At 46.6% G+C, this 25,002-nt stretch overlaps 1 protein-coding gene across 1 annotated transcript; it reads left to right on the forward strand.

The window, feature by feature from the left end:
* The first annotated feature begins 14,542 nt into the window (after positions 1-14,542).
* LOC120655968 (elongation factor 1-alpha-like) lies at positions 14,543-18,000 on the forward strand. Its single transcript, XM_039933960.1, has 3 exons — positions 14,543-14,695; positions 15,658-16,142; positions 16,869-18,000. Exons 2-3 carry the CDS (start codon positions 15,681-15,683, stop codon positions 17,748-17,750), a joined length of 1,344 nt encoding a protein of 447 aa, XP_039789894.1. The 5' UTR covers positions 14,543-14,695; positions 15,658-15,680; the 3' UTR covers positions 17,751-18,000.
* Positions 18,001-25,002: the final 7,002 nt, after the last annotated feature.

Consider the following 25,002-nt stretch of genomic DNA (forward strand, 5'->3'; position numbering starts at 1 on the left):
ATTCGAGCTCAACGATAAAGCTTTTATTTCTTTTTCTTGATTGTGTGTTTGTTTGTACGCGTCATAGATCATGGTGTGAACGAAGGAGAGCCCATCGATGAGAAGTACTGCGAGCAAGTGAACGAGGATCAGTTCTGCGATCTCGAGCCCGAAGGACAGCACCTCGATCAGGACTTCCCCGAAGGATTCGAAGTTGGCAAGTTCAATCCCATCCTTTGATGCATGTTTTGTCCCAGTTTTTATAAACACAACCTATTGGCCTGTTTTACAAAATTGCATATGTTTTGCGTACTGAAAACACTGTTGGATAGCCACCCCTTGATTTGTTATAACTATTCCTTGACCACCTAGATTAATGTCTGAATGTGTTTTGTTTGGACGTTAATTGCTGCTAGAACGCTTAGGACCTTATACACAATACAACTTGTTTTATAAAGAAAATGTGTGCGTGTGTGGGAAGGGAAAAATGTGGAATTTCGAAAGATGAGTTTAGACGGGATGGATGGCATTTCTGTGTGATTTGCCGATTGGTGTGCTCGTGCCTGTGTGGCAGGACAAGGAAGGGAGATATCCATCTTGTCACAACTAAAGACCGAGTTGGTGTGTCATCTCACCTAACTCCACTATCGTGGAAACCACTCGACCGTTGTATGGGCAACGGCTTAGCATAAACCCCACTAGTTAGTCTGATAGCCATCAGGAGAGCTGAGAGCAACGGGTGATCAAGGAGAAGGGATTAGCTTTGTGTGACTTATGCCCTGGTTAAAACCTCTGGGAAAGGTCAATGACCCCTTGGTGCATCCCGTGATGGCTAGTCAGGTCTATAGAAGGTGGGTAATGGCTTTGTTGGGATCTGCACCGACACTAAGGTGATCGAGCTGCGGTACCCCGTTTGTGAGTAAAGTTGCCCACCTATGCAGAGTTAAAAATCTATTCGAATAGCCGTGCCCACGGTACTGGGCGAGTTACGGTGTGGTCACGCAACTAGTGTTTCTGTTGGGATGGGTTGGCGTGAGTTGTTTTGGGAAAAGTGTCCGGCAGTTGTGCCGTGTGCTACGGCGGATGAGGAGTCCGGTAGCAGTTTAAAACTTGGATCCTGTGTGGATCAACACCACGTGTTACTCAAAAACTGGTTTTGGAAATGCTTTCTTTCAAATAAACCCCTGCATCAAAATTAGCTTTCCGCAAATTAAACCCTAGCCTTATTCTTGATTTTACCCTGTGCATTATATTCTGCTTATATCCCCTCCGTGGGTGTGGTTGGACTTGCTGAGTACATTTGTACTCACCCCATTCTTAATTTTTACAGAGGAGGATCCAGACTTTGTTCCAGAAGACGTCGAGTAGGGTACCGTCCTGCACCCAACCTTGCCTGTGGATTAGGATCACCCGCAGGAGATTCCACATGGCGCAAGACTCTGATGACCCCCTTTTTTATAATTAATATCGTTGTGTGGGTGTGGGTTGTAATCCTCGCTATAGTGGCGCTTCTCTGCCCATTACCGCGTAGAGTTGTACGGTGATGAACCATCTGATGTAATAAATGTGTCATCAGCCTCCTGGGACTGATGTTGATATCACATTTAAGTCTTCTCTTTTGAGAGGACACTTTGGTGGTATCAGAGCCGTAGGTTGGCCGTAGGACGTGACTCCTAAGAGCGAGACCCCTTTTCCAAGCCTTTCCCATTAGGTCCAACCCTATTTAACCTCACATACTGTTTTTATGCAAAACGGATTCACCTAATCTTTGTTTTTCAGATGGCTGAGGAAGGATGGACCCAGGGCAATTGCCAAGCTGCACCTGGCTTCCCCAGCCTGTTGATCAACGCCCTGGAAAGCCTTGGCGTTACAGAACGCCCAAGGTACTACAGCAGAGAGTACGAGCACCAATGTACCCTCCGCTGCAGGGTGATCCTAGTCATCGCCAGGAGAGACCGCTACCCCGACATCCAGCCATGGCGAGTGACCGCTACAGAGTTTAGGCACCAAGACACCTATCCCTTGGCCGTCAGAAAGGCGCTCCGTTATCTATGCCGGATTTTTGAAAGACACCTCGCCTCCACACCAATGAGGTTCTTTCCGCCGGCCATTAGAACCCCAGTTTGGGAAGCACGTATGAGGAGTCTGGAACGGCGCCGCCTTGAAGAAGACCCCCTGCACCAAGTGGCTACGTACCTAGCCTCCTTGGATCAGCTCTTGGACGAGCAAGCCAACATTCTGAGGGAGCAGACCCATCGAGCCGAGCAAGCAGAGCTAGCGGTGAGACTGCAACAGATACGAGCAGCCCAAGCCAAGGCAAGAGCCGCAGCTGCAGTCAGCAGTGAAGCAGTTGCTCAGGAGAGCCTCAGGCAAGCCCGAGACCGGCGTATGCAAGAATGGACCAGAAGTGGAACCCCAGTCCCGGCAATTGGGGAAGACCATGTTCTACTCGGGACACCCATCATAGGATGGGGACCACTCGTGATAACCCCACAAGCCCCACTGAGAACCCTGAAAGGTCTACTGCCGCTGATGAAGGAGAAGCTGCTACGCAACCCTTGGCAAATGGAAACCTAGAGGATGGCGAGCAAGGACTACTCGCACACCCCGCCCCAGAAGAAGGCTCGCTCCGCGAGTAGAATACCCGACACCACCCCGGTGTTGAACCCTTCCAGCCCCTTGGTTTAAGTTGTAACCTTAAGTGTGAACCTGTACCCGGATGTGTAGTACGCGTTTTAGTCTTGCCCCGTGTTGTACCCTCCCTTGCGATAATAAAGTTGTGTGTGCTTGTTGTTTACTATGTTTGTGTGCTTGTTAGTTGTGTGCTTATCGGCAGAAGGTAGATTCTGCCTTTTCAAAAATACGAATTAAACAACTTAAACATCACTTAATCCCAATCTCACAAAAACTCTACCCAATCTACAGATGGCTTCCCGAAGCGTTAAGAGGGCCTTCCGCATTCGGAACCCTGCAGTCGCTGGTACGGGAGTGCAACCTAATGGACAGACCCCTCCTCGGGAAGAACAGGAAGTGAGCCAGAACAGGGGGAAAATCAAGAAGTGCCACTGCCACCACCACCACCCCTCGGAGACCTGGCACAAATAATCCACAACCAGACCCTCATCCTAGGAACACTAGCCAATGCCCTGGTAAACAAGCGGCCTCGAGAGCAAACCATGAATGACAAGCTGACAGCTTTTCTGAGGACCAAGCCGCCCACCTTTGCTGGATCCAGCAACCCCTTGGATGCAGACGACTGGCTACGGGTAATCCAAAGGAAGCTCGAGCCGTTCGAGTGCTAGGACCGAGTCAAAGTCCTTCTGGCAGCTCACCAACTCACCGGGACTGCCTTGGCCCGGTGGGAAAATTACTGTGCCGCTGCCGAAGATGCCTCCACCATCACATGGAAAGAGTTTGTGAAGGAGTTCCGCCGATATCATATTCCCTCGGCCACCATGAAGCGCAAGGCGGATGAGTTCTGCGCTCTGCAGCAAGGAAGCATGTCGGTGGATGAGTACACCCATCAGTTCATGGAGCTGGCCCGATATGCACCAGAAGAAGTGAATGACGATGAGAAGAAGCAGGATATGTTCAAGAAAGGATTAAACTCAGAACTCCGGACCTTGCTTACTCCGCAGATCTACCCGGATTTCAACACCCTGATGAACATGGCCATTCTTACAGAAAGGGCCAAAACCGAAGAAAGGAAGGATAACAAGCGTAAGTTTCTGGAAAGCAAGGCCCGCCAGCAGGATCGCTTTCAAAAACCCAGAAACTTTAGCTACGTTGCACCAAGATCTCAACCCCCAATGCAGTATAGGACTCAATCTCAGGTAACAGGCCCACAGGCCCCTAACATACAGTTTAGGAGCCAGAACACCATGAAGGCCCCGCAGAGCAATGCCAGTCAAGTCACCACCAACAACAGCAATGCTAGGGTCTATTTCAATTGCTGAGAGACAGGGCATTTCATTGCTAACTGTCCATATGCCAAGAACAAGCCTGCTACGTCAGCCTTCTCCAATATAGTGAATGGACCAAGGCCAGTTCTGTCAGGTGCCAACCGAGTGCCCATCCGCAACAACAGCAACACCAACAACAACAGTCAGCAGATGAGGCAGCCCCAGCAGTCATTTGGACGAGCCCGCGTCAACCACATCAACGCGCAGGAGGTTCAAGGAGCTCAGGGCGTAGTGCTCGGTGAGTAACTAGTCAGCTCAGCTCTTGAAACAATACTATTTGATTCTGGAGCATCACACTCATTCATATCCTCGAGTTTTGTGGAAAGGCACAATATACCTACAGTACTACTAAAAACACACCTATTAACCCGAACGCCTGGAGGTGACATCAAGTGTCAACTAGGTTGTCTACGGGTAAGAATCAATTTAAGTGGGGTAGAATTTTTAGCAGACTTAGTAGTACTTAAGTCTAAGGGAATAGACGTGATCCTTGGAATGGACTGGTTGAGCCGACACAATGGTCTCATAGGTTGTACTGACAAGGTGGTACACTTAACAAACTCGGAAGGAGTATGAGTGACCTGCCATACCCGGGTAAGTGGATCAGGCCCAATGGTGTTTAGCATGGAAGCCAAGTCCTTGGAAGAGGTCCCAGTAGTAAATGAGTACCCAGATGTTTTCCCGGAAGAACTTTCTGGGATGCCACCAGATAGGGATATAGAGTTTGTTATCGACCTTGTCCCTGGAACCGCCCCTATAGCCAAGAGACCCTATAGGATGGCAGCCTCCGAATTGGCAGAATTAAAGAAGCATATGGAAGAATTACAATGAATTGGCTTCATCAGACCAAACTCGTCGCCTTGGGGAGCCCCAGTACTATTTGTCAAGAAGAAGGATGGGAGTATGAGGTTGTGTGTAGACTACCGGGCGCTGAACGAAGTCACCATCAAGAATAAGTACCCCCTCCCCAGGATTGATGACCTTTTCGATCAATTAAAAGGAGCCAAGTACTTCTCCAAGATTGATCTAAGGTCAGGATATTTCCAGCTCAAGATAAGAGAAAGCGACATCCCAAAGACAGCCTTTGTCACCCGATACGGACAGTTTGAGTTTACCATAATGTCTTTTGGACTCACCAATGCTCCTGCATATTTCATGAACCTCATGAACAAGGTGTTTATGGATGAGTTAGATAAGTTTGTCGTAGTCTTCATCGACGACATACTTATTTACTCGAAGAGTGTGCAGGAGCACGAGCAACATCTGAGAGTAGTTTTGGAAAAATTGAGAGTACATAGGCTATATACCAAATTCAGCAAATGTGAATTCTGGCTGGAGAAAGTAGCTTTTCTTGGTCATATTTTGACTGCGGAAGGAGTAGCAGTGGACCCCGAGAAGGTCGAAGCAGTTTCCAACTAGCAGCAACCGACCAATGTTAGTGAAATTAGAACTTTTCTTGGATTAGCCGGGTATTATCGGAGGTTCATTGAAGGGTTTTCTAAGATAGCCCGGCTCATGACCTAGCTGCTCAAAAAGGAGAAGAAATTCACCTGGACAGAGTCATGTGAGAGAAGTTTTCAAGAATTGAAGAATAGGTTGACGACCACCCCAGTGCTGACCCTACCGGACATTCATCGGGATTTTGTCATCTATTGTGATGCATCTCGACATGGATTGGGTTGTGTACTGATGCAAGAAGGAAAGTTGTTGCATACGCTTCCCGCCAGCTCATGCCACATGAGCAGAATTATCCAACCCATGATTTGGAATTTGCAGCCGTAGTGCATGCCCTTAAGATATGGAGACATTATTTGATTGGGAACAAGTGTGAAATTTACACCGACCACAAGAGTTTGAAGTATATTTTCACCCAGCCAGATTTGAATTTGAGGCAAAGAAGGTGGTTAGAACTGGTTAAGGATTATAATGTGGAAATCCATTACCACCCTGGCAAGGCTAACGTGGTAGCCGATGCCTTAAGCCAGAAATCCCATGGACCCAAGGATGATCATCTGCGAGAGGAAATGGCACAATTGAATGTGCACATTGTCCCTCAAGGCTCCAGCCACATGCTGAACGTCCAAGCCACACTAGAGGACAGAATTAGGAAGGCCCAAGGTTCGGATAAGGATTTAATGAAGATCCGCAAGCATACTGGGGAAAACAAGGCACCGGATTTTAGAGTGGATGAAGAGGGAACCTTATGGTATAAAGATAGAATTTGTGTGCCCCGGAAAGGAGACTTCCGACAAATAATTATGGACGAGGCCCATAACTCAGCATATTCCATCCACCCAGGATCCACCAAGATGTATATGGACTTAAGACAAAAATATTGGTGGAATGGAATGAAGGCGAATATTGCACGGTTTGTCGCCCGTTGTGACGCTTGTCAAAGGATCAAGGCCGAACACCAGAAGCCAGCATGGCTGTTGCAACCCCTACCCATCCCGGTTTGGAAATGGGATGAGATAGGAATAGTCTTTGTAGTGGGTTTGCCAAAAACACAGAAAGGACACGACTCCATATGGGTAATAGTGGACCGACTCACTAAATCGGCTCATTTCATACCTGTACGGACAAATTACGGTGGAGAAAAGCTAGCAAAACTTTATGTGGAAAACATAGTAAAGTTGCACGGTGTGCCTAGCAGGATTGTTTCAGATAGAGGGACCCAATTCACCTCTGGGTTCTGGAAAAGTTTGCATAAAGCCATGGGCACCAAATTGGATTTTAGCTCCGCTTATCACCCGCAAACGGATGGCCAGACAGAAAGGATGAATCAGATTATGGAGGATATGTTGAGAGCATGTGTCCTTACCTATGACAAAGATTGGGAGCAGAGTTTACCCTATGCCGAGTTTTCATACAACAACAGCTACCAAGCAAGCTTGGGCATGTCACCATTCGAAGCTCTCTACGGGAGAAAATGCAGAACTCCCCTGATGTAGTCAGAAGTTGGACAACGTGCCCTAGTCGGACCCGCACTCATAAAGGAAGCAGAAGAAAGAGTTGCCGAGATTAGAGAAAAGCTGAAAGCAGCCCAGTCTCGACAGAAGAGCTACGCGGACAAGAAAAGATGGGAAATAAGTTTCAACCCAGGAGATTTCGCCTATCTCAAGGTTTCACCCATTCGAGGAACTCGAAGATTTCAAGTACAAGGAAAGTTGGTCCCTCGGTACATTAGACCGTACCAAGTTCTGAAGAAAGTCGGAGCAGTAGCGTACTGTCTAGAGCTACCAGAAGAAATGTCGGATATACACCCAGTGTTTCATGTCTCGCAATTAAGAAGGTGTTTAAGAGTACCCGAGGCAGAACACGTGCCAATAGAAGCGATAGATCTGCAGCCAGACCTGCGATATCAGGAGATACCGGTCAAGATTCTAGACACTGTCACCAGGAGGACAAGAAACTCCGAAGTACGGATTTGCAGAGTCCAATGGAGCAGACATGGAGTAGAAGAAGCGACATGGGAATGTGAAGACGCTCTGAAGAAAGAATTTCCCCACCTGTTTAGGAGCCAGCCGAATCTCGAGGGCGAGATTCATTTTAAGTGGGGTAAGTTTGTGACATCTCGAAAAACTTACCAAATAAATCACACGCTAAAAACAATTTTAAAAAAATAAATTTCATCATTGAGCTCAGTTAACCCTAAACCCTAATATGAATTTTCCGCCGTCCCAACCCCCGAGTTCATTCAATGTTCTGTCGTTCCATTTCCTTTATTTCCGCCGACCGTACCCCTCCCCTTTTTCCTCGTCGCCGTCCCGTCCCGCGCCGCCCGGCGACTTATCGCCCACGCGCGACCGCCCGCCGCGATCGGCGCCGGCGCACTCGCTCTCTCTCTCTCTCTCTCTCTCTCTCTCTCTCTCTCTCTCTCTCTCTCTCTCTCTCTCTCTCTTTTTCTCCCCCTCTTTTTCTTTTTCCCTCCTTTTCCCTTTTTACCATTTTTCTTTTCTTTTCCTTTTTCTTTACCTTTTCTCCTCCCTCCTCCCTTCTCCTTCTCCCTCCTCAGCCCCGCTCCGGCACGCCTCCGAGCGCCGCGCTCGGCCCGCGCTCACGCCCGGCCTGGCTCACCCACCCCTCTCCCGCGCACCGCGCCGCCCTGGCCTGCCCGCACGCGCACGCGCGCGGCGCTCGGCGCGCTAGGAAGCGACGCCCTCACCACGCCACGACCGCCCGACCGGTCACACCACAGGAGCACACAAGCACGCACTCACCACTAGGAAAGAGGCAGGCGAAACTCTAGGCAGTTCTCACCGGCAACTGCCCTAACCAGACGAGAAACGCGAACATGTTTTGTTCCCACCGATCTTAGAGACATGGGGCGCTCGTCCCTCTCTCGACCGTTGTAACCCTCTACTACAAATCAGTGCAAGACATACGAGCAGCACGAGTTTTATGTAGGGTATTACGCTACTGAGCAGCCCAAACTAGAATAAATCCTTGTGTCTTACTACATTACCATCTACCACTAAACGTGCATCCACAAGAATCACTAGCCGGTGCTAAAAAAACACTAACACCTAGGGCGCGGACGGTCCGCAAGTCTTCATCAGTTTAGATAGAAATGATCTGATCTCCGAACCATTATCTGTTCAGGTGTTCAAACTTGTTGAACTGCGGACAGGCCGTCGTCGTGGCGCGGACAGGCCGCTAGTCTTCTCCAAGTTTGGTTAAGAGACAATCAGGTGTCCGAACCCGTTGAGTGGCGGACGGTCCACCACTAGGGTGCGGACGGTCTGCTGGAGTGTAATGGCTAGTTTTCTTGAACAGACCGGCCTGACCGGTCTTAGGGATCGGTATGACCGGTCTGTGTTGACAGTTCGAATGGCTAGTTTTAGGAAATTGGGAATTTATACCACTTGGCCCTCTCTTTGGAGGGCTGCTGGTTCCCTGGTATATTTGAGCTTCCTAAATCTATTTCCATGACCAACTAGCTCTCCCTAACACTCTTTTGTGAGTTGTGCTAAATAAATTTGATATCTTTAATTGGGTTGAGAGATTGAGCGTGTGTGAGCAAAGTGAGCTCCTTGTGAGAGCTCAATTTTGAGCAACAAAGAGCATCCATAGCTTGAGCACTTGAGATCGACGACAAGAAATCTTTGTTGCATATGTTACTCTTGGAAGCTTGCCTCCTAGATGACTAAGTGTCGCCGGTTAGCTCCCAACGGTGTGGTGAGCAGCGGCAAGTTTGTGCGGGCGTGATCATGCCCCATTGATGGAAAGAATCAAAATAGTGGAAATGAGGAAAGGTTAAAAGAGACCAAGCTCAAGTGATCAAGTTGAAAGAGACTCACACCCAACGAGATCCTCAATGGAGACATAGGATTCACGTTGGTGAACTTGAACTTCAGGAAATAAATACTTGTGTCTCCTTTTGGTTTGCCTCACACTTGTTACTCTAGCTTTAATTTGTACTTCCATTTTGATATACTTTGGTGTGTTCTTTCTTTGTGTGTAGGGAGTTGAAAAATACTTGAGATCACCTGCAGAAGTACAACACCAAGTTGTATTTGTGCTAGAGCTCGAGGAGGGGAAGTAACTCTGACTTGGACAGGTTTTGCATAAGACTGGTCTAACCGGTCACCCAAACGGTCTGACCTGTTGCATGTTTGTTTCAGCTGATCGGTGGGTGTGTTGACACTTGTTTTTTAAGTGCTGTAATTTGCAGATATTTTAGAATCGCCTATTCATTGCTCCCCTCTAGGTGACAGCTGAGGTCCTTTCAACCATTGCGAGTGCCAGCCCTTGTGGGATGAGACAATGTCCACATCAAGGTAGTCGACGGTGCGATCTCTGCGGAGATGGATGTTGGTACAACCCATTGGGAAGACCATGTTCTTCCTTTTGTTCACGGTGACGTAGAATAGGTACCACTAGAGCTCGAAGTGGGGCTCGATCCCCAGATAACCCTCGCACATCGCGATGAAAACAGTAATGTGCTGGATCCCGTTAGGGGTCAGATGCCGCAGCTTGATCCCATAGTAGTGCAGCAGGCCGTGGAAGAAACAATGTGTGGGCATCGCGAGCCTGCCCTCATGGAAAGGGACAAAGGAGACAATGTAGCCGTCAGGCGGAGCCGGCGCGTCCTCCAGCCGGGGAAACAGCCACTCCTCGACCATCATCCTCTCACACAGGAGGTCACGCTTGACGAGTCTGCCCGCTCGCGTGAAGCTGACGTTTGATTAGCCCCACAAAACCATGGCCGCGAGAACGGGAACCTTGCAGAAATGTACAACAGAGCGGCGAAGGGGAGAAAGCCGGTGCAACGGCGGCGGCGGCGGTGGAACTAGATCGGGAGTCGAGAAGATGAATGCGCGTGAAACTGGCGAGAACCCCGCCCCCCTTTAGGCTTTGGAGGTACTGTGGGCGGAGGGGACTTGGCGTGCGGTAGTGGACCAGTCAGCTAGCCCCACCACAGTTACGGAATGACACGCTCGAGTACCCCTGGTCTCGACAAGACGGGACGGTGCGGTAAAGTGTTTGACGGAGGGGCTGACACGTAACAGACCCATGGAAATGCGCCCCTGACCGGTTCAGAGGCACTGCGACAAGCGGAGTAAGCGTGTTAAACAATGTGTGACATGACAAGACGGGAACACCCAAATCCAAAGCATCGAGCTTTACGATGGAGGCGCGGTATTACCCTCTGAGCGAATCTCTGATTCGCCTAGAGGCTCGGGGGCTATACCCACCAGAGTTCGAACAAGAACAAGACCATTTCCCGACCATTCCTGACCATTGGTGGGAAGATAACTCCAGGCGAAATAACCCTCTACACCCAATGGGTGCGCGCGAGCGCACCCAGTGTATACATCGCCTTGGGCAAAGGGTGATGAATCCGACATATAGACCCATTGAGAGATCCAACTCACAATCCCAACATGGGCTCAGAGGCTACTGTCGGTTATAAATATCGCGGGTACCCAAAGACAAGGAGTTAGCTTTTAGGCCATTCAGATTAGGCTGACTGATAGTCGGGGCGAAACCGGCCAACCCGGCCTACGCGAAAGGGTTCCACCTCGCCCGACCTACGCAGGAGGCTCCGCCTCGCCTGACCAGTTGGGAAAGGGTCCTGCCTCGCCAAGCTACCAGCCGGGCGAGGAGGACGTGCCTGACCTAATGAAGGCATCACGACCCGCGCCGCGCGGGGCTGACAGCGGCGTGGGCGAACAAGGAAACTAGACGTGCGCTGACACACTACGCGCTAACACAGGGCACAGTGGAACGCCCCTTCCCATGTGGCCTAAAGCAGTGTAGGCTGTAGGGTAGGGGCATGCCATGCCTCTCTCTCTCTGTGTGTGTTGTATGCCGCCCTCCTCACTGTTGTATAAAAAGGGGAGGTCAGACCCACTCCCAGGCGACTCGCGAGGGATCAGACACTTGATCACTCGCACCACATATCATTCGCACACATAGCAGATTGTCGAGATCATCTTTTAGCGACAGATGCACCATCCTTCCTCACACACACCAGCGACTTGGGGCACTCGTCCCTCTCTTGCCCGTAGAATACATGAACAACACGAACTAGACGTAGGGTATTACGCTTTCGAGCGGCCCGAACCAGTATAAACCCTTGTGTCCTTCTGCGCAATCATCCGCCCGTAAATGCGCATCCACACGAATCACTAGCCGGTGGTAAAAAAACACATTGGTATGGCTATTATATTTTTAATCATATTTTCTTCTCACCCCCAATTAGGCCCAACCAACTTACATAACACAACATAAAAGAACAATCCAACTATCAATGGCCAAGATGGATCTAAGGGCAGCTCCATATGAACAGCGATAATAGTTGGCTCGCATGGATGATTGGCATCAGTATACGGCAAGAATCCTGTACAGTGTAGGCTTGCGCCGTGATACCCCTTCAACAACAAAACGAACGTGAGGAGCACCGGAGGTTCGTTATGTCAAACTGTTGGGGTGTCACTAGAGCGAATCTGCCGATGGATGCTTAGAAGGGCTTAGGAATGTTAAATTTACAATTTGATCTTTCAACCTGCTTAAAACTAACTGTTGAGACCCAAGCTGAAATCCATGCAACTTGTCACCAAGGGAAAATACGCTTAGTGGCGTATACTTGACTGTACATGCACACAATTGATAAGTTTATGTATCTATTTGTATATTCTGCAATTTATTGGACTAAATTTGGTAGAACCGTAGAATTTGATGCATGGTAGGCGCAATTTACTCTTTTGAGAATGCACAAAGGAATAATAGATAGTCCAGGGCAACCCAACTAGACCATATATCTCCTATCTCTTTTGCTGTTTCGTAGTGTTACTTGGCACTTGTGTTAGAGAAATTTCCTCAATATTACAATCTATAATTCAGATTTTGAAGTACTCTATGGTTTTTAGGAAAGCTTTTTTAAACTCGTGCAATTTTTTTTCCAAAAAAGTTGCTATTCCTAGTTTTGTGCTATCCTGAAATGCACATCTTGCAGTACCCTTCTAAATTCCAATGTTATTTATCTGAAATAATAGATAGTGCAACTATAAATGATGACTTTTGGTCATCTTTTGGATGTGCTCATGTGTTTTGCATTTTCTAGTTTCTTTTTGGCGTGTCTAATGTCTTGACAGATTATCTCGGAGATCTGAATAAAAACAAAATCAAGGACAACATTGTAATTGTTTATCAGGTGTATTTCCTTAGAGTCTGCTACACCACTATATAAATCAGCAGCTATTTCCTATTCCTTGTTTTGTTATGGCTGTTATATTTGTTTTTTAACACAATACAGACGCGCTCACATACAGTGGCGTAGCTAGGATAAAAATGTAGTAGTTTACCCATAGCGAACTTACTACTACCTGTTGTATTGTAACCAATCATACTTGGTAAACCATGATGGTGGCACGGATGTTCGTCGGTCGGCAGGTATGGGGGCTGCCATCGCTCGCCAAACTGGTGGCTCTGCCACTAAAAGCAGGTTATGATATGGATATTCACTGAATATCTTCCGTGGAACTTAATCATGCAATTCAAAACCCGAATACGGAATCCCCATCCCGCCCACCTCACTTTGACTGAAACCATCATTTTCCAATCAACTCTGAACCCGCAACAACCGAGGCAACAATGAACTATATGCATAGTTTAATGTCCTTTTTTTTGCGAGGACCGTACTTTAATATCTAGGTTCATAAAAAGAAATGTCCACGTACTATAATATCATTGTAATTTAGCTATCAAACATCTGTGATATATGCCATAAGGATTATATTAAAGATTTGCAATTTACTAGACGAAAGAATGATATCATTCCATTATACTAAACCTTACACAAAGTACTACCAACTTAGCTCCAGTGAGGTGCACCCATCCAAACTCCAACTTCAATGCCAGTTTTGCCTCTCATGCTTCCGTGCTGATGGGTCAAAAAGATCTCGCAAGTAGCTTGTCAAGGTCCTTATAAGCTCCGAGGAACAGAAAAAAATTCACATGCCATAAGTTGACAATTCCGGATTCAGAAGGACATTCAAAATGAAGTGCCTCTCATGCTTCACCTAGACCATTGCTTGTAGCATATTGTGCCAGCTGCATTACTATTTTAGTGAGGGATACTGATAGCTGAGTGCACACAATTGAAATCAGGCAAAAGTTTTGTAAATATGTTCAGGTTCATAAGTTGAAGAATGGACAATTTGGATTCAGGCATCAAAAGAGTGGGAATGCAAACTTGCAGGAACTAATAACGTGGAACAAAATAAGAATCTGACAAATATCCAGCATAGATAAACTTACCATTTGAATATTCCGTTAGGGAGCTGATGCAACACTACAGTGAAAAGCAGTGACTGGGCCTCAATGTAACATGGCCTCTTCTGTGTTAAGTTTTCCTCCGCAGTAAGTGTTTGTTAGTTTTCCAGGCACAAGTTGTATAGTACAAAGTGAACTAAGGAAGGCCATCACAAGAGTTGAACTAGATTCAAGCCTTCCGGTGAACTAAGGAAGACCATCATTTAGCTCAGTTGGTAAGGTTTTTTGTGATGGAACTTACCCTTTGGTGCTTGTATTTTCATGAATTTAATCTAGAATTTAACCATAGGTTTCCTTCAGCTCTAGGCGAAGTGCCTGTCAACAACGAGACGCCTATAATAACTTCATCAATCTCGACGATCATAACCAAGCCAACTAGCTGTGGTCCAGTAAACACCGTCTGCTCTTCTCCGTTCTGCAGTGGTCGGCTAGTTGGCTGCAAGTGGTGTCGTGGTTGCTGTAGCAGTTGCTGCCGAGCATCCTCTATATTGCTAGAAGCTCAAAGATATATGCACAATTATCTATTGACGGGTCTAGGATTTGAAGTTTGGGTTTTTCCAAATTTTCAAAAGGGTGCAAATTTTTTTCATGGTTCTGTTCTTAAAGTTAAGCATAAATCCACTATCAATTTATCACTAATATTTTGCTCATGGACGCGTGTGGTGGGAAAGAAAAGGTCACGGCAGTCATAGGATCAGGTACCGGTGGCTTCCAAATCGTGACGCCGGGATGGTCGTTGGTGACAGAATCTGGCGACGCTGAGCGCGACGACGGCCGAGAGCTCTCTGGGCCAAACCCCAGGCCCATGTCGCCGACCTGATAAGCTAAGGCCCATATCCCGACGCCGCGGAAGCCCTACCTGTCCGTTCCCCTCTTCGCAGCCGCCCTGCTATATAATGCCCCGAACCCTAGCGGCCACAGCTCCCACGCCATTTACCTCCCCGACTCCGCCGTCACCTGCCCCTCCGCCTCAGGTATTGTATAGCCTCCTCGTGCGTGTAGAGATTTGACCTTCTGGTAGTGGTTGGTTTGTAGCCTTTTTATGCTCGCTTGATTCGAGGATTTGATGCGCATGGATGGTTTCATATGGATAAGGGTCGTTACTTAGATCCTGTAGGTTGATCTGTTAATTTTCCTTGTGGATCGAATGTTTAGAGCTTCGGGCTGCTGTATTTGCTTTACTTTTTAGAGACTGCTGCTGTATATCCGGTTGTGTAGTTGATGTATGTTCTATAGACTATAGTTGCAACGTAAAATCTATTTACCGATCTGGTCTGTAAAATTGTGGATCTAGTTTTTATATACTACCGGCTATCAAATTCTGTGAATATACTCGTTTGCTCTTATACGTTTTCGGCACAATTCCCAGTTGTGTCCTTAAACTTTACTCTAAGGGTCATTTTTGTCCCTAAACTGTCAAATAGGCCACTTTAAGTCCCTGAAGTTTCTATTTTGGATCAAAATGATCCATAACTGACTTGGCATACCATGTGTTCTTGTCATGTCAGCAAGGGCATCATTTAAATGAGTCAGCATCATAAAATGGTATATTTTTCACCTTTGATTCATCATACATATTATAATGGCTGTGTACTACGTATTATTTATTATTGAACATCAGATTTGTGGTGGCTCATTAACACAGGTATCTTGTATACTATCAAATCCAAATAAAGTGATATTTATAATTGGATGAAACAAGGGTTAAATTAGACATTATAACATATTGACTCATCCAAGGACAACTAAAATTGACATGACGTGAATATATGGCATGCCACATCAGCCCAAGGACCATTTTGATCCAATGTGAAAAGTTGAAGGACTTAGGTGGACTATTTGATACTTCAGGGACCAAAGTGACCCTTGGACTAAAGTTGAGGGACATTTTGCTATTTTGCCTACGTTTTTCTAACAGTTAATTCATCTGATGCAGCGGTTTAAGGTTCACCTACAGCCATGGGTAAGGAGAAGTCCCACATCAACATCGTGGTCATTGGCCACGTCGACTCTGGCAAGTCGACCACCACTGGCCACCTGATCTACAAGCTTGGCGGTATCGACAAGCGTGTGATCGAGAGGTTCGAGAAGGAAGCCGCTGAGATGAACAAGCGGTCCTTCAAGTACGCGTGGGTGCTTGACAAGCTGAAGGCTGAGCGTGAGAGGGGTATCACAATCGATATCGCCCTGTGGAAGTTCGAGACCACCAAGTACTACTGCACTGTCATTGATGCCCCCGGACACCGTGACTTCATTAAGAACATGATCACGGGTACCTCCCAGGCTGACTGTGCTGTACTTATCATCGACTCCACCACTGGTGGTTTTGAGGCTGGTATCTCCAAGGATGGCCAGACCCGTGAGCATGCTCTCCTTGCCTTCACTCTTGGAGTGAAGCAGATGATCTGCTGCTGCAACAAGGTATAAATACTAGAAATCCCTTTGTCAATCATGCTTATTATGCATGTCAATTCTTGATAGATCAGAATCGTACAAGCTGTTCCTTAGTACATTTCATGCTTCACATTTCAAGAAAAAACTGAGAATGTGAGTTTTTCACTAAATTTTTCAGACTTCCAGTGTGCAGGCACAATGATTGCATTACAAACCACCTGTCTGCTATACATTTAATTTATGCATGATAATAGTTTAGTCTCAAATGATTTGTGTTGAAGGTTTCTCATAATATATAAATTTTTTTCCACCTATTTTGAGTAATATCCCAGTTATATAGAAATGCGTAAGCTGATGGTTATTTGTCTTTCTAATAAAATGCTTGCTATTGTTCCAATGCTGTTTCTTTCTAATAAAATGTAAAGTGTGCACTTGCTGTTGAGATTACCTGTCTCATCAAGTGTGGGTTATGTTCTGCTGTCCATGATTATTTCTCTATGATTTTTTGGTATATGTTAATATGTTACTTGATGAACCATTTGAGTGAGGTACTGAAGTTATTAGAATATCTGGAATGCATACAGAATGAGAGCATGAGTGTGATTTAACTGATGCGATGAGACACCTTTTAAGTGCAGTGTAACAGTTAATTTTTATTTATGTTCTTTTCTCATGTACGAACAGTTTGCCTGCTGTTCATGCAGATATCTTCCATTAAGCTACTGATGGTCTGTTTCTATTTTCTGTTCATAGATGGATGCCACCACTCCCAAGTACTCCAAGGCCCGTTATGATGAGATTGTGAAGGAAGTCTCCTCCTACCTGAAGAAGGTCGGATACAATCCTGATAAGATTGCCTTCGTCCCCATCTCTGGTTTTGAGGGTGACAACATGATTGAGAGGTCCACGAACCTTGACTGGTACAAGGGACCAACCCTGCTTGAGGCTCTTGACCAGATCAACGAGCCTAAGAGGCCTTCAGACAAGCCCCTGCGTCTCCCCCTTCAGGATGTGTACAAGATTGGTGGTATTGGAACCGTCCCTGTTGGGCGTGTTGAGACTGGTATCATCAAGCCTGGTATGGTTGTGACCTTCGGTCCCAGCGGCCTGACTACTGAGGTCAAGTCTGTTGAGATGCACCACGAGGCTCTCCAGGAGGCCCTTCCTGGTGACAATGTTGGCTTCAACGTGAAGAACGTTGCTGTGAAGGATCTGAAGCGTGGGTATGTGGCCTCCAACTCCAAGGATGACCCTGCCAAGGAGGCTGCCAGCTTCACCTCCCAGGTCATCATCATGAACCACCCTGGGCAGATTGGCAACGGTTATGCCCCAGTGCTGGACTGCCACACCTCCCACATTGCTGTCAAGTTCGCTGAGCTTATTACCAAGATTGACAGGCGGTCTGGCAAGGAGCTTGAGAAGGAGCCCAAGTTCCTCAAGAATGGCGACGCTGGTATGGTGAAGATGGTTCCCACAAAGCCCATGGTGGTGGAGACGTTCTCTGAGTACCCTCCTCTTGGTCGCTTTGCTGTCCGTGACATGAGGCAAACGGTTGCTGTTGGAGTCATCAAGAGCGTGGAGAAGAAGGACCCAACCGGCGCCAAGGTTACCAAGGCTGCTGCCAAGAAGAAATGATGCGCCTGGTGCTTTATCCTGCGTCTGCTTTTGCTATACCTAGATGCTATTTTATTATTATACCAGTTTTGTTTGCATGTCATCGCTGTTATCGTTGAACATTTAAGGTCTGCTGGTGGTGTGACATTTGTATGTTTAGGTACTGTCTTCTTATTTCAGCTTAGGCAAAACTTGAATGCTCTGAGACCTATGTGTGTCCATTTTGGTGGTGGTTGGAATCGTCTAGTTATATCTTTTTGCATATTGTTCCTGTTTTTTCTTCTGGGTTAATTGGAATGGTACTATTATAATTTTTCAAGGTTGGAGATATACCACTACAATTCTTCATATTGAAAATATGTTACTAGAATATATATTTCTTCACTTTGAACCCACATGTAGCGTGTACGAGTTTGGTATTTTACGCATAGACCTATTTGCCCCATTCGCTCCCGCGCAGGCCACTGTCAGGCAGGCAGAGATGTCGATCGACTAGGCAAGCCTGTCGTCAAAGCCCTCGGGCATCTCGTCGTGCTGGAGCAGAAGAGGAGCCCTGGGCAGGTCACTGCCGCCTGCCGGCACAGAGCCACAAGGGAGGGAGCAGTAGCCGCGTTGTACTCACCGATCCTCCTCTGCTCTGAAGCATGCAATGGGCAATTAGCAAGCCATGGCCATGCACAAGACATGGAACTTTGCGAGAACCAGTCACCGATAAATCTGCAGAATCTCGCAGTCAATCTGGCCTGCGTCAGGGGCAGTGGGTACTCCGAGATCAACTCCGGTGGCGGCTAGGGTTCTGAGCGGCGCGCCATGACGTACTGGAGCAGGACAATGTAACGAGAGAGAGAGAGGGGCAAATAGGTTCATATGTAAAAATACGAAACTCGTATACGTTACGTGTGGGTCCAAAGTGGAGAAAGATGTATTCTATTAGCATATCTCCAATATAAAGAATTGTAGTGGTATATCTCCAACCTTAAGAAAATATAATGGTACCATTCCAATTAATCCTTTTCTTATTGGTGTTTGCTCTTCTGATTAGCATTTGGATTGTTGTTTCTGAAGCCTTACTACTACCGACAAATGGTTTTCTTATTGGTGTTTGCTCTTTTGATTTGCATTTGGATTATTGTTTGGGAAGCTGATTTATAGCATCCTATTTTACTTGCTATAGATGAGTAGAAAAATATTTGCGTTGCATACTGCTGCAATGGGTTATCTGTCTGAAGTCTGCAGTACCTCGTGGGTTATCGGCTTCGCGGGGTTGAATGTACATGGGACCTACGACCTCTGAGTCAGACAGGAGATGAAGGACTTGCTCCCAACGCTTCTGAACAGCCTAACAGTGTTATGGCTGGGCGTCTTCCTTCTGTTTAGACAGTGTGAAGCTCGGCATGTTTTTTCTTTAATGGGTCAGTAGGGATGGGACGGGACGGGACAACGCCGTTGCAGAGGAATACTGTGTAGCTGTGACTGAATCTCTGTTATCTATTTTGACTCGATATTATTTGAGTGTCCATGAGATCGACCTTGTTAAACGTGTGCTCCCACCTTTTGCAACCTCGTATTGAGATAATTTCTGTGATCTTGGGCGTCCCAGGGAGTGGAGCATTAACCCCATTTGTTAACGTGCCCGAATGAAATGCAGGTTCAGTGCATTGCTTTGGCCGCTTTTAACTGGACCACGCAGCTGTCCACGTCTTATGCTAGCAACCTGCTTGTGGTTTAATTTTTGCCACTTGGCAGCCATTTTGCTGTGAAATTATCTGATGCTTTTGTTCCCTCATTGGATTTTGGAGCCTGCTCTAGAAAAATGCTTTTTTTTTTGGAGCCTACGCTAGGAGAAATGTTGAAGCTGGAGCAGGCTACTCCCTTTGTCCCAAAAAATCATCCTAGAAATTTTAAAATAAATTAATAATAAGATAAAATGATCATATTTTTCCTTATTTGTTATCCATATTTAGCACTAGTTGATTCTTGCGTGCACATGCATTTTCAAAATAGAATAGGATGATTTGTTTTTTTTGGAACAGTTTGAATTCTAGAATAACTGTTTTTTTGGGACAGAGAGAGTCATGCAAAAGTAAAGCAGCACGGACTTCCATTTATAACGCTCACGCTCCACTGTCACCAAAATATGGTTTTAAAATGTCACTCCAAAACCGAAAGAAACATTGGTCGCTAAACCATGATGAAAAATGGCTGCTTCAAACAAATCACACTCATTACCATATGAGTTGCTTTGTACAAATATGACACTACCCAATAAATCCTTTCGTTGATTTGAATGTATAAATATCGGTCAGAAAGCTTATTCCATAACATTTATAATGGGCGCGACCCTTATTCTGATTCCACACGACGATGCACACGCACAACATCCTCTCGGGCTTCCTCTCAAGTGCCCTCACCTCCGGCCTCTGCAGCCCGGCTCTCGCAAACAAACAAATGATACGACTGACCACACAATGCCACATGAGGCCTCGGTCACTGACATAGCATCCCCACCACATCAAGGCGCCCTTGGCGAGTGGCATTAACCTACTCAGAGGGGAGGCGCGTGTGCAAAGCAGGAGCAGACCGACCGTGCCAGCATACGCAGGGTAGATAGATGCTCGTAAACTCGTACTCGTAACAGAGCTCCAGCCCTACGGGTGGAATAGAGCACTAGAAACACAAGGTGATGCCCTTCTGGTGGACGAGGAGGAGGTCTAGGCCGAGCTCCAAACACAAGGATGGTGTTGGCCGGCTTGTTGCTCGCTACGCCACTACGTCAACGTCATTCCCCCAAGTTCGGCTAGGCGGCGACTAGGCACGCCTAATCGGTAGTCGATGGGCTGCCCCATAGCCTAGGGGGTTGGGGGAGTCTAGGCGGGCGCATCGCCTAGGCGGCGCTCAGCGAAAGAAACATCCGCGGTGCGCAGGCGCCCAAGGCGGGCGCGTAGGCGAGCAGCCCGGCTGCGCTACCGATTTTTTCGGCCGCCGCGGAAGCGCGCGCTAAACCCGCATCGGGCGTGGGAAAAACTACACGCCGCGCGGGAAGAATACTGAGTGCCGTCCCGCTCCCGCTCGCCGCTCGTCCTCCTTCGCGGCTCTGCCTGCGATGCGCGCTGGACGGGAAGTTCAGCCGCCGGCCTCGCTCCTCCCCGCCGGCCCTGCTTCCTGCCGGCCCTGCTCCCGACGGCGTATCCTCCCCGCTGGCCCTGCTCCCTGACGGCCTCGTTCCTCCCCGCCGGTGCTGCTCCCCGACGGCGCACCCCTCCTCGCCGGCCACCCCACAATGAGTTCCCTTCCCCTGTCGGCTGCTGCCCTCCCTGCTCATCCCCCTAAACCGCCAGCAGCTCCCCTCGGGCCTCCCCTACTTTCCTCACCCTGTGGGCGCGGCCTCCCCTGCTTTCCTCCCCCAGCAGGCGCGCACAAGGGCTAGCGGCCAGGGACGCCGGCGGGCGCGGCCAGCGGCACGTGGCCACGCCGCGCGCATGGGCACGCACAGGGGCTCCTGCCCCATGGCGCATGAGGGGGCCCTGCTCTTGGGTGCCCTCGTCCTGCTCTCCCCTCCCTGCTCTCCCTCTCTGCTCATCTATTTTCCCCTGCTCTTAATTTGCTTACTGTCATACTGTCTTAATTTAAGTTACTGAATACCTGATCTTGCTTGGCTTACTGTCATACACATGCCTGATTTTGCTTGAATGTATAGGATGTCATCAGAAACTGCAGCTGCACCTTCTGAAACTGAAGCAGCTAGAGCTAATCTCCTGAAAAGGAATTTAGATGGTGTTGGATGGGAATATGGTGTTCTTGTTGATGCTAACAACAAAGACAAGGTGAAGTGTAAGTTCTGTGACAAGGAGATGAGGGGTGGGATTTATAGGTTGAAGGAGCATCTTGCCCATGTTGGAAAGAATGTGAAGAAATGCACGTCTACAACACCGCAGGCTCTGGAGGCTAAAGAGAAGTGCAAGAAAGAAATAGAGGCTGCAAAAAGGAAGAGGGAGGAGAAGATTGTTCGTGAGCTAGAACTTAGAGAGGAAGTGAATGTATCTAGGGTTGGAGAGGAGTCAGAAGAAGTCACTTGTGTTGGAAGCTCACAGCCTCACAAATTAGGGCCAATTGACAAATGGACATGTGCTATTGATCCTACCAAGGCTGATTCTCTCAAGCAACAGCAGCTAAACAAGGAACTGTGGAAAGAAAGAGAGCATGAGGTGCACAAGTTTATTGCAAGATGGGCCTATAATCATAGTAAATTGCTAGTATACTATGCTGTTTTTACATTTAAAATTCATTACTTGATGTTATTCATGAACTGAACACTAATTAGGCTTCATTTTTTAATCATTGGTAGCAATATCGTTCAATGCATGTGACTATGATGAGTTCAAGCAAATGTGTGAAGCAATTGGACAATTTGGACCAGGACTTACACCTCCAACTCAAGATGCCTTTCGAGGTTGTTTGCTGGAAGAAGAATATGCAAGAACCAAGAGTTTGCTGCAGGAACGTGAAGCCGAGAAGATGAAAAATGGGTGCTCTATTATGACCGATGCTTGGTCAGATAGGAGGAGGAGAAGCATAATGAATATATGCACTAACTGTGCTGATGGAACCTCCTTCATAAGCTCAAAAGAGATGCCAGATGTGTCACACACAAGTGAAGTCATTTTTCAACTAGTAGACAAAGCAATTGAAGACATTGGTGAAGAAAATGTGGTGCAAGTGGTCACTCACAATGCTCTAACAACATGGGAGCAAAGAAGCTATTGCTTGAGAAGAGACCACAGATATTTTGGACCTCTTGTGCAGCTCACACAATCAACTTGATGCTCCAAGGAATTGTCAACTTGCCTCGATTCAAGAAAGTACGTGATTGACCAAGCAAAGTCATTTACCATATTTGTGTATGGCCACACAAGAACATTGGAGTGCTTGAGATACTTCACAGAGGGGAAAGAGCTACTGAGGTCAGGAGTGACTAGGTTTGCTTCATACTTTCTCACTTTGAACAGTATGCAAGAGAAGAAGGACCAGTTAAGTAAGATGGTGGTTCATAGTAGGCGGGACTCATTAAAGGATGTGAAATCAAAGAAAGGAAAAGATGCCACAACTACTATATTGAGTCCAGCCTTTTGGAAGGATGTGAAGCTAACATTGGCTATTTTTGAGTCATTGGTCAAAGTACTCCATTTGGTTGATGGGGATGTGAAGCCATCCATAGGTTTCCTTTATGGAGAACTACTAAAGCCAAAGAGAGAAGTCAAAGAGGCCTTTGGCAATGTTGAGTCGCGATTCAGGGATGTTATGGCTGTTATTGAGAAGAAGATGAATGGAAGACTTGATTCTCCATTGCATTTGACAGCTTATTTGTTGAATCTACACTATAGCTATGCTAACCCATCAATCTTTGATAAGCCCAAAATGAATGAAGCCTTCATAGCTTGTGTTGAGCAATTTTATTATCATGACGAGGACAAACAAGAACAAGCTGCCAACTTTGAATTGAAAAAGTTTCAGAATAGAGAAGGGCCATTTAGCAAGAAGCTTGCAAGAACTTTTCAAAACTATGATTACAACCCAGGTAAAGGTACTTGTTATTACATGGTTGTTTGCTGTTTTCTAACACGGTTGTTTGTTGTTTTTTAAACTGATAGAGGTGTTTCTACTTTATTTTAGCACCATGGTGGCGGTTGTATGGAACTGAAACACCAGCTTTACAGAAGATGGCTACAAGGATTTTATCTTTGACATCAAGCTCTTCTGGTTGTGAAAGAAATTGGAGTGGGTTTGAAGGGGTTAATATCTATCTATTATGATTTATGAACATTTCAGCAGCATTATGATTACATTGCAGAACTGAAAATACTCTTGTTTTCAATTTATAGATACACACTAAGAAGAGTAATACGCTGACTACAACCCGCCTCAACAAGTTGGTCTATATTCAATTCAACAACAGGCTGATGAATAAGAGAGAAAAGATCAAGTCAAAGAAATCACTGATGTTCTCTTGTCAAGTGTTACAACTGAAGCTCAAGGTTTTATCCAAGAGGCTGGAGATGATTGTGCACAAGTTGTCTTTAGAGATGAGGAAGATGAGGATGAGATGGAAGGTACATGGATACCTTGGTCTGTTATTGGAGAGGCAGTGAGAGCAGAAGAACAGCTTGAGCCTTGTAGAAGTGCAAGAGTGAGAGAGCTCTATGAAGGAGAAGAGTTTGAGTCTGAAGAAGAAGAGTTTTATGAAGATGAGGATGATACTTGGGGTTGATATTGATGAGGATACCTTGGTCTATGTGACTGTGGGGATACCTTGGTCTATGTGACTGTGTATCTTCTTTTGTTTGTGTTGTTAGAGACCTAAGAACTATTTGCTTGTGTTGTGAGAGACCTAAGATGAGGATGATACTTGGGGTTGATATTGTGTCATGAACTTGTATTGTTGTCCTATACTCCTATCCACTTGTTGGTGCTTTGAAATTTGCAATTACTAGCTGCTGATATGGTCAATTACTAGCTACTGATATGGTCAATTGCTAGCTGGGACGTGGCTGAAATCATTCAGATAAGTGACAACTTACTGTTTTCTATTTTTTGTATCAACTGCTAGCTGTCTATTGAGTATTTAGTATTTACTAGCGGTCAAAATGTGTTGTAGGAACTAGGAACATGCAAGACTAAGCCACCAAGGAATCAGGTAAGTGACCCTCTTTTTTTTATTTACTGTAACCTATAGCTATAGTCCTATATATTCAATATTTTTTTACTATATATACATAATATATATTAGTTTTGCCTATATTGGCAAAACGCCTAGGTGCTATTACTCCTGCCTAGGCGCTAGGCAGTGGGTCACCGCCTAGAATCCGACTAGCGCCTGGCCGAACTTGGCCACCGCCTACACGCCCGCCAGTGTATCCATCGCCTCGATGGGAGCGAGCCTTGCGCACAACCTCGACTCTTGGGCACCGTGGTGAGGTGTTGGGGCCGCCTCAATTCCTTGGTAGTTCATGGGCTTCTAGATCTCTAGAAGCGTGAATCCCCAAATATTGTTTTCCTTTTACAAACAATGTTCTTATGTTGTTTTGGAGAAGAAAGGTGGATTTGACTGTCAAGAGTTTATCAAAATATCACATTGATGATTTGGTAAGGGAAGATGATGGAATAGTTTGGAGGCTAACTGGAGTTTAGGGAGAACCAAGCAGATGAGAATGAGAAAACATGATGGTTGCTCACAATTTGAGTAATCAATACACAAACCAGTGGCTATACTTGGGCG

The sequence above is a fragment of the Panicum virgatum genome, chromosome 1N (genome assembly GCF_016808335.1).
Source record: "Panicum virgatum strain AP13 chromosome 1N, P.virgatum_v5, whole genome shotgun sequence".
In the NCBI taxonomy this organism is placed as follows: Eukaryota; Viridiplantae; Streptophyta; class Magnoliopsida; order Poales; family Poaceae; genus Panicum; species Panicum virgatum.